We start from the raw sequence: 10,788 nt of genomic DNA, 5'->3' as shown, positions 1-10,788 counted from the left end.
GCATTGTCCAGCAGTGTACACTCGCAGTGATACATTATTACTACACATGAGGACAAAACATCCGACGGTTGCTTAGCTGATATTTGGTGATTAGATGGTTTGAACGAACATATGTAGTCAAGTGAGTCATCATATTATTAAATTTAGGTTGATACCAAATCGTGCAGACAACCACGTAATAATGAGCCGGAAGTTAGTTTAATTAATACTCGTGCGAAATGACCGAAAATGAGTATTTTTTAACTGTTGCTCATACATATTATAATGAAAATCAACTTTATCTATTATTTCGCGTGATTCGTTCGAGTTGTATGTAAATACATATTTCGAAAAAACGTTCAGTTCAAAATTATTTGATTTATAAGAAAATCACCGATCCAAGTCGAACTAGGCCAAAATATTTCACAGTCGGTGCAATTTCCATTATAATATTTGGAGAGCTGTTAAATGTAATATTTTAATCGAAGATATTCCCTTTATTAATTAATGAAGCAACAAATTTTAGTTTAATTCGAAAGATTGAAAGACTTTTCAGCTTGCGTGTTGGTATTAACCAAAGATTTTATTAGTTGCATATTACTGTTAATTTATACCGTAGGTACAAACACTTCCATTGATTATTTATTTACATAAAAGTGTGCAAATATATTATGTGTGGTAAGTGCCATATTACTGTAAGGCATTCGAGCAACAGTTTGTCGTCTAAATCGTTTGTGTAATGAAAATCTGTGAAGGCAAATTATTTCAGAGTATCTGTTGTTTTCATGATGTTTTCTAGTCAATGTAATCAAAAATTAAATGTGCCAAAGACTTGATTGATGTACTTTGTACATGGTAGAGACTTAAAAATTATACAGAGTTGTGCGACTCAAAATTGCGAATTATTGCTGCATTGGCACCGTTTGAATTTGATCTAAACCAAGGAAAAAATAAAATAAACTTGACAACAACAACGACAGTTAAAAAGTTCTTATTAGCTTCTGTAATATGCATTGTTCTCACTATAATCCACTCAAAATTGGTGTTGTTGCAGTTGTTGTCGTACAGTTGAACAATCGCGATAAGTGCCAATGCGTGTGCTTCATGGAGAAAAAAGTCTTCCCTGTACAATTTTTATTCGACGAATCAGATAGATTCTTTTTTATGTTGAAAGAAAAACGTGAGTGCTACGTGGTCTTCCTAAATCAGGTACCTAACGCTTTGTTTTCGATTTAGTAAAAAAAATGTCTCAGTTTTAAAAAGACAGCGAATAATTACACGCGTAATGTATTTGTGCACTTGCTCAAAGAACAACAAAGTCGAACTGCAAAATATATATAAATAAATAAATAAATAAATAAATAAATACGCAAGTCTCTACCTGTAAATAAATGTTTTCTCAATTTTTCATACTTCAACCGTTACTAAATAACAGCTAGATATAATATTGTATAATAAAAGTGTAAATTGTACAATTTATTATCCATGGTCTTGTCATTGTATAATATTAAACCAATTTGAAAATAATAAGTAATTATGTGACTGAAAAATAATTTTGTATTTATAATTATTATATTATTAGGATAATACAGCGGATGTCAAGGTTGACATTTTCAAAGATTTATATTTTTAGGTATATGATGTATATAACTTAGTAAAATTGTAGAGTCGGTTTTACAATTTTTCTTAATTCGTCTTATTGTTTTCAAATTTTATTTGAGTACCGTAGAAATAATTGTAACTAGTCATAAGATAGCCAAAGTCAAATTGCCAAAATGTTAAATTAGCTTTTAATTTTGCTAGTCATAATTTAGTTATAGTAACGTGTTTATTTTCTATAAACAATAAATCGCCAGCTAAATTTAGTGTAAAGTTTAAATTTTAAGGGAGTGGCAAAATTTTGTCTGGAACAGGGAAATGCAGGATTCTACTTGTCAAATTATTTACATATTAGAGGATGTTACCAAAAAACCTTTAGTTTTTAATCACTTTTGCCGTGTGATTAAAGTAGGTACATATTTTGTTATTAACCGACAGACATTTGACGGGAAGATAACTAACAAAACATAGAAGCAGAATTTTTATTGGATTCGAGGAAATTTTCTTACTACGATCTCCTGTAAATAATACAATAATAAGGACGTAGATTTTATTTTTGTTTTTGGTTGCGTCAGCACGTCTCACGATCAAAACATCAAAAATAATTTATTACTTGTATAAAATGAGTATTTTATAAAGTAAATAAGTCTATAAATACGATATTTGTAAGTTGTCCATTTTGTCAAATCTAAAATTTCACATCACATTGCAGCAACTCGTAAAACTTTAATAAAAAGCGAGAACTTGTTAGTGTAATGCATGAAGACTTAAATTTTCATTTTTGAAATCTTACCTGACGTACCTACCTACATATAGACATCGTTTGAAAGAAATCTATCTTCAAAGACTGACATTTGCAATAGATTATGATAAAAACCTACAACGAAATAAACATGATAAATATTTTGAGGCAGAGGGGCAGAGCCAGGACACAAAACTGTAAAAGACGTTTAATAAAAAATATTTTGCAGGTTCTCAGTGGTTATTATTAAGGTTTCGTAGGTACCTACCTAAATTGTTTAACCTTGGAAAATCAAGAAGTGATTGAGTTCTTCAAACTCAGATTTTTAAATTTCATTTTCAGGGTTATTTCAACGATTTTGATGTGAATTTTCAGCAAAAGCATCTAGATCTCAACAAAACCTCAAAAATATGCATTCAATCGCGAAAACTGATCCGTTTTTAATCCCATTTTGTTAACTCGCATTTTAAAAGACATCAAATTTTGAGCACAATGACCCTGTCTTCGAGTTTTTCCCATGAAAGTGTTTAAAAAACGCATTGAAATAGAAAAACTGACCCCTGTAAAAAAATTGTTTAGCAAACGTAATACCGGCCCAAACGATGTGTTGTTTTTGCTGCAAAATATTTCCATGCATTTCGTTAAAATGAAATAAAAAAATTCTGTTTAGAATGTTACGTATACCTAACTACTACATAACTATTAAAAATCATATGAAAACCATCGATTCCAGGTGGGGCAACGTTTCCACACCTGAATATCAATTAATTTTGCTTAAATAAAATGCTATTAAAATAGGATAGGTATGAAATGAGTTATTGCGAACTTGTTATTGGTATTTGTAAATGTGGGAAAAAACACAAAAAGCAACATTTTGCTTGATTTTCAAACAATTAAAGCCTGACTTCCTGAGTTAGAAAAGTCGTTTCAGTCCCAAAATTATTTTATAATATTTACTTAAGCTGTTATAAACAATACAATAAATACTACAAATATTATTCTTATTCTCTTTATTTGTCACAAAAAATGCTTCCTACTAGAAACTACTTGTTCTTACATTTTTAATATCTGATATTAAATCACACAAATTTTCTAGACATAGAGACATTTCCCACCCACCTTTAGTTTTAGCTCATCAACAGAATTCATTTTTTTAAATAAATCTACCTGGATTTTCTAATTTGTGGGGCCTATCTTTTTTCTCACGGATGCCAAAACATCAATAACGCGTGCCTCAGCAGGACACAGATCCTGAAACAAATTCCTTTGGCTTCGAGGCCGCTCACGTGTATGTAGAGTTGTCGATGGGGCAGTTTATACAGGGTTACTCCCTATAAAGTTTCCGCGAAAATTTAATGTTATGCAACACAAAATACCAAAAGCTCAAATTGCTAGATCTTATGTTTAACGTTTTACAAATAAGGAATCAAAATGGTGTCATTTAAAAGTCAAAATGGCATTTTGTTCTCTATGTAAGGTTATAAGAAGAAATATTGGAAGAAATCAACGTTAGACAAAAACTTTTAAAATAGGCCTATTTGGGTATATTTGAGAGTAAACATGTGGAGCTTGAACAGCAGTTTTACGGCACTCACCAAAGATCAGAATCATGTCTGTTTTTTATCGTTTGAATGCAGGATAAAATCGTGTAAAAACTGACGCTCGTTTTTATTGTCGGACTCTAAAATGATTGGCAATGATGAATTAAAATTAAATGTAGGAGCTATTTTAAACTGTATTTTGTGTTGCATAATACTAAATTTTCGCGGTGAATAACCTTCAATGATCGGTTGAACATTTTTTCTAGAATATAATGCTCGTACGATTTTCCTAGTTCATAATTAATTATAATCAAGAGAATAGTGCAATAACAAATAACCTGCAACGACGTCTGGAATGAGAATTGAGAACTCGCACATGCGTACACGTCTCAACACCACGTGTTCATTTATTAATTTTTAAAATTATTCTGTAAACTCGATTTTGCCTACTCCTTTATAAATTTTTTAAATATTGTGTTTCCAATTTATACTTAGAAATAACGTGTGAGTAATACCTAGGAATAAAAACCACAATCAAATTCCAGAATTTAAGCAAAATTAATTCAGTGGGGAAACGTACCCATAGTTAAGAGTTAAATGTGATTTAATACATGTTTTTTGAGATGTGCTGAAAATTCGTGAAAATCGTTAAACTGACCCTGAAAATGAAATGAAATAAAAAAAATCAGATCAGTTAAATATTCTGAATTCAACAAACGATCACGAAATCAACTTAACTTTAAATTGTCAAAATTATCTTATAATCAGGGTATATATTCCAATGTTTTTTTTTATATATATAATTCTTGTATCTATTAATTGTTTCAATAAATTGTATATAAAATACACTTTGTGTTTCATTTGAACGTGCCACGCTTGACTGTCATTGTTTGTGGATAATTCGTCTATTAATAAAAATGTATTTCAGCAGAACAAAATGGAGGATCCACCCTTTCGTACAACGAGATGTTTGAACCGTCTGTTTCGAATATGCTGTTGTGGAAGTGCAAAGCTTGCAGCAAAGAAGTGACGAATCGATGGCACCATTTTCATTCCCACACCGCTCAAAGGTCTTTTTGCCCATACTGCCCCGCCACCTACAGTCGTATAGACACGTTAAGAAGCCACATGAGAACCAAACACAGCTTTTTTATGAAGTGTAACAATTTGTAAACCATATTTGTGTAATTAGACCGATGCAAGAAAAAACCTGGTCCCTTAACATAATCTATTTTAATATTCAATGAGTAAACCAGTTGATATTGCTGTGATGTATTATTAAGTAACGTACTTACGTCATGTTTTACGCCAGTGTATTAATATATGCTTTAAAAATGACATGTGATCAAATGTGATGTATAGTTTATGTTCAAAGAAATAATTTAACGATTATTATTTATATATTTTAAAAAATATATTACAAAAACGGTCATGGTGTATTATTTCTCTCGTCGCAAACAAATTAGTATAAACACAAAATTATGAAAAAATTTATTAGTTTTCATATTGCTATCTAGTATGGTCTTGGAAAATTTCGGATCTTAATAATAAGTGGACATATTTTATTTGTATTCAGCTACTAAGACCCCAAATTTTTTTAACATACAAAAATTTGTGGCTACCAATTATTATACGTAATACAAATCGCAAAAAATAATCACTTTTTTATCAACGTTCTTATATTACAGCCACTTTTCAATATTCATGTTCATAAAAAAATATAAATTATCTTCTTAAACGTTATAATTACACAAAATTTACAGTTTTATGTGTCACTTTTCCATAATTTGATGGTTTTATCATGTTCAAGGGCTGCTGAAGCTATTATATTTTCTGTGGGATGACAGGTGGTGCACAACACCACATCTAAAATTGAACAGATAATTTTTTATTACAACAAAAATATAAGAACTGTACCTGTATGTCCTTGTAATTTTTGTACTATTTCTTTAGTTTGTAAATTCCAAATGTAAACCAAATTATCTTCTGAGCCACTGACAATCCATTTACCCCCAGTAACAGAGAAATTTGCAAAAATACAATATTTCTCATTTTTATGACCTGAGTATGTCTTCAAACATTTTCCTTTTGCATAATCCCACAATTTTAAGGTATTATCTAATGTAGCAGCAAGAATATATTTCCCATTGGGAGAAAATTTTACAAATGATACAGGAGGGTTGTCATCATCTATGAGTGTTTTTAAACACTGTCCAGATGCAGTGTCCCAAATACGACTGTAAACAACTTGGTCAACAAAAAAAATGCACCTAAATTAGCTCTAAACCTTACCAAAGTCCATCATAGCTGCTACTGACTATGAGTGATCCATCTCTGTTAAAATGTACAGCACTGACAGGATCAGAATGTGCTGGTAATGTTTTTAAACATTTACCTGTCCTCACATCCCATATCCTAACAGATTCATCAAAAGAACCAGAAACAATCAAATTTGATTGTGGATTAAAATTACAGCAAAAAACATAGTTGCTATGTCCCTTTAATGTCTTCAGACATTTACCAGATGATAGTTCCCATATTTTCAATGTTTTATCATCACTAGCAGATACCAAGAGCCTACTATCACTAGACCATGCCACATCACTTATTCCTAATTTGTGGCCTGATATTGTTTTTTCAAATTTGCCATCATAAGCACCCCATATCTTTATTAACTTATCAGCAGCTGCAAAATTATGTTGTATAAACAAAACTTCAGACTCAAAACTAACTTACATGAACTAGCTAACCATTCACCATTAGGACTGAACTTTACAGAAGAAACTGCTTTAGTATGACCAGCTAATGTAAATTTAAGAGTATAGTTTGGTTTCTGAAAGAAAGTAGCTCAAATTGTGTTTTTGACCGATGAAAATACCTACTAAATTGCTGCTAGATTTATTTGAGCCTCCTGTTGGGGTTAGGGAATTGTTGGCTGATGGAGTGGTTTGGGGAACGTTGCTAGAAGAGTGAACTTGGGCCGTGCCCCCCAAATTCATCATTCTGTAATATCTTCGCTATAGGAAATCGTTTACCAAAGAAGTAAAATACAAAATTCGTACATCACCGACATGTGAATGTTTATTATGCATGCAAAATGGTTGCCATACCTGTCGAAATCTCTATATTCGGTACGTTGCAAGACTTTTCGTTTTAATTTAAATTGAAAGTTAGTCTTATATTAGAGCTGATTTCTCAAATACTATTGTAGTTGTCACTACTTTCAAAACATTATTCGATTTATTCGTCAGCCATCACAACCGCCACCGCCACAATATATCAGAGTTGCCAACTTGACAGTCATTGACAGTAATGACATTTAAAGTAACCAAGTACGAAGCGCGCGTAATTTAAACGCTAATAACTTATCAGGTAACCAATAAATAAAACAAGTGTTTCTATTTATTGTTTATTAACTTTAACTTTTCCGTATATATCTAAAAGTCCACCCTTATTTTTTCTCCGTTTACGATCAAAACCTTTGCCTTTGGCAATTGATTTTCCTACAGAATTTTTACCTAACTGTTGAAATTGTACTTTTAATTTCTCTGTTTCTTTATGCTTTGCTCTCTCTTCCTTCAATATCTTGTAATTTTTGTACTTATTTTTTGGTGGTTTTGCACCTACAAATAGAGAAATAAGTGCCACATATTAATAGTCAACAAAAGTAATTTTGTTTACAAACCTAGTTTAATGGCCAACTGCATTTTTGCTTCTTCTTTCTTCTGTGGATCAAAACCTGACATTCCATATTTAATAACCTCATGCTTTGCTTTCTTAATGTTAAATTCGTGCGACGGGATCTCTTTTGTCTTCACGCCAGTTTCAGTTTTATCATGTATTTTTGGTTTATAGGATTCATAGGTTACAGATTTGAAATGAATCTGACCGTCACCTTTATTACAAGACCCTCGTGTAGGAATAAAATCCTCCGACATATTTCAAAAAAATAAAAAAAAAACTATAACGAAAATGTTACAAACAACACACGATAACTTAACGATTGATCTTCTAAAAATTCCTATTTAAGTGAGGTTAGGACGTGGACGTGGTGATGACAACGGCAACACAACATACAACCTACAACGTGTCTCTAAAGGCGGCCTTACACCAAGGCAACAATTTGCAACATGTTGCCTGCAAAATTTTTTAGTAACGTTGCCGGTCATTACTAAAAAATGTTGCCGGTCATTACCAAAAAATGTTGCGTGCTACATGTTGCCAATTGTTGCCTTGAGCCTTGGTGTAAGGCCGACTTTATAGATACAGGATGTAAAATGGATTTTGGTACATAGGCACTTTACGTGTAAAAGTAAAAATCCTCTGGGTTCCCTAATTATTTTCCAACAAAACCTTAAACACAAAAGTTGTAGAGTAAAAAAATTGTATCTAAATCCTTTTCTAATTATTTTCTAACACCTTCTGGTTCTGTTAGATAAGAAAAATTAAATATTAAAAATCTACCGATAAAATAGTAATAGCCATGACTCCCGACAACAATAAAGTTCACTTTTTGACAAACGTAACGAGTTTGCTGATTCCTCAAAGAATGAACCATAGATAAAAGAATATATACGGGCATGAACTCTTTTAACAAAGACGAAAAAGTTAACTTCGTAAAATGGTACTATGGCGGACAATAAATTTAGGCCGGCCTGTCATTGAGTTGACATCAAAATGTGAAGCTGGCATTATGTTCAACTAACCCCATTTTCGATTTTTGTCATTCTTGTCATCGTGACAATTAAAATTGGGAAAAGAAGCGTGCACCAGAGAGAAGTGCTACTACAAATCAGTCATGCTAGTGCGTCATGATCTGTAAGATACGAAAAAGGCGAAGGAAACGCCAAACAGCTTGAAAACCTTCAGTTTGACAAACTGACACATCAGTCATAATGACAATAAATGGTTGCTTGCATTGACTTTTTTGAAATGTCAGAAATTTGCCGGCCTAAATTTATTGTCCGCCATAGTACTATGGCGGCCAAAAAATTTTGGCCGTCACTTTCTTGACATTCAAGTAAAGTGTAAATAAACCTTTAGGAATCGTAACCCCACTTTCGATTCTTGTCATTTTAACAATCAATTTAAACTGTTTGAAGCTCAGATATTCCAAAAATCCGACATGAATAAACAAAATTAGAGCAATCGTACATAGATAACCTGAGGTACCTAAACGTTCTGTGTAGTAGAAATGACAAAATAATTTTTAGTTTTGAAATTTACCACCCAAAAAATAACGTTCATAATCAAGATAGTAATCATGATGACAATAAAGAACGGATTACAATTTTTTTTTTTTTTTTGAATTGACAGACAATGACGGCCTAAATTTTTTGGCCGGCATAGTATTACTCCGGATTGTCTTTTAGGGACATGCAAGCAACATTTCCTGTATTCTATCCGGAGCGACCAATTATGTCAAACATCATACATTGTCATCTTTGGTTGTCACCTCGGTTACGCTTCCCAGCTATTGCTATTTGGACAAATCCTTTAATTCTTTTTTCCATTATTGTGTACTTCCTGAAGATGTTAAAAAACAAAACAAATAAGAATTGGGAACCATTTTTAAAACTCTACAACTTTTGTATTTAAGGGTTTGTTCTAAAATAATTAGGGGAGCCAGTATCGGAGGATTTTTACTTTTACACGTAAAGTGCACACGTACCAAAATCCATTCTACACCCGGTATATACATAGGTATGTCTCTAAAATAGTTCTCAATTTATAAAATTACAATATGTATTACATGTGTAACATTTTAACAACAAAACATTTTTCAAAGTTAAGGTGGTCGCCCTGACTTGTGGAGTTGTTACGAATAGGTACTTGTAAATGTTTAGAAAAAGAATTCTTCAGCCGTCGTCTTTTCCTTATTTTACATCGAACTGAAATATGAATTTAACCAAATTGAATTTCACGAGGATAACTCACGTTTTTCTTTTCCGTGTCCATAAATATGTCAAGGATATTACCAATATAATCAGCGCTAAAAGCCCAAAAATTAATCCCAAAAGAAGGGCCAAATTTAACTGTTCGACCATATTTATCTGAATCTATTTGCAAAGTCCAACAGATAAGATATAGATAATATACAACGTGATCAACAATGACTGAATCTGTTGGCAATGAAACAATTGAAAAGTACTGGTGTTTTTTGTCTCGTAACTGGCACTGACCGGATATTTTAACTTGAGACGACATTAAAAACATTTTTGGTTATGCCGGTTATGTTTATGCGATTACAGAAATTAACCTTTGTTAGTAAATTTCAAATTTGCCAAATTTCATTGTTACCAACAGACTCAATCATTCTTGATCACACCGTATAACAGGCATAGGTGTAGGTACAGCCTGTCCGAGAACTGCCTCCCCATAGAAAACAGGCATTTGCTGACAGCAAAAGTGACTACAACATGACTAAAAGAAATTTTACTGTAGCTCACATAACCGAGTTACTACTAAAAAATCGGACAGGTTGCATGCTAGACAGCAAATATAATTATTGATATCGCAATAATCAGCGAAAAGTTTGTTGAAATTATGACGATTTCTGATATCACATTTACCCATATACTCCCCTTTTTTTCTGGGGAGTCCACCCGGGTCCTACCCGGAGCCTACCCGGAACCCGACCCACCCTGAGCCTACCTAAAGCCTACCCGAAGCCCACCCGGAGTTTACCCGGAGCCGACCCGGGACCCGCCCGGAAATCACCCGGAGTCGACCCGGAACCCACCCGGATCCTACCCGGAGTCGACCCGGAGCCGACCCGGAGCTGACCCGGAGTTGACCCGGAGCCGACGCGGAGCCGACCCGGAACCCACCCGGAGTCGACCCGGAACCCACACGGGGCCCGCCCGGAGTCAATCCGGAGCCCACACGGAACCGACCCAGAGTCGACCAAAAAGACAACGGACCCGG

At 33.2% G+C, this 10,788-nt stretch overlaps 1 protein-coding gene and 1 long non-coding RNA gene across 3 annotated transcripts; both read right to left on the bottom strand.

The window, feature by feature from the left end:
* Positions 1 to 5,339: 5,339 nt before the first annotated feature.
* wds (WD repeat-containing protein wds) lies at positions 5,340 to 7,177 on the bottom strand. 2 transcript variants are annotated; one of them, XM_069054323.1, is made up of 6 exons: positions 6,924 to 7,177; positions 6,744 to 6,864; positions 6,598 to 6,694; positions 6,154 to 6,547; positions 5,779 to 6,098; positions 5,340 to 5,727 (listed from the first exon to the last, which is right to left on the bottom strand). In XM_069054323.1, exons 1-6 carry the CDS (start codon positions 6,932 to 6,934, stop codon positions 5,627 to 5,629), a joined length of 1,044 nt encoding a protein of 347 aa, XP_068910424.1. In that variant the 5' UTR covers positions 6,935 to 7,177; the 3' UTR covers positions 5,340 to 5,626. The 2 variants fall into 2 exon arrangements, with proteins under 2 accessions (XP_068910424.1, XP_068910425.1); XM_069054324.1 differs by having other exon boundaries at positions 6,972 to 7,176.
* A 2,240-nt stretch (positions 7,178 to 9,417) lies between these two features.
* On the bottom strand, positions 9,418 to 10,226 carry LOC138135568 (uncharacterized). The gene is made up of 2 exons (XR_011161013.1): positions 9,799 to 10,226; positions 9,418 to 9,752 (listed from the first exon to the last, which is right to left on the bottom strand). It is a non-coding gene; the product is annotated as an uncharacterized lncRNA (long non-coding RNA).
* Positions 10,227 to 10,788: the final 562 nt, after the last annotated feature.

The sequence above is a fragment of the Tenebrio molitor genome, chromosome 7, assembly GCF_963966145.1.
Source record: "Tenebrio molitor chromosome 7, icTenMoli1.1, whole genome shotgun sequence".
Classification (NCBI taxonomy): domain Eukaryota; kingdom Metazoa; phylum Arthropoda; class Insecta; order Coleoptera; family Tenebrionidae; genus Tenebrio; species Tenebrio molitor.
This window is presented reverse-complemented; position numbering and strand designations above follow the sequence as displayed.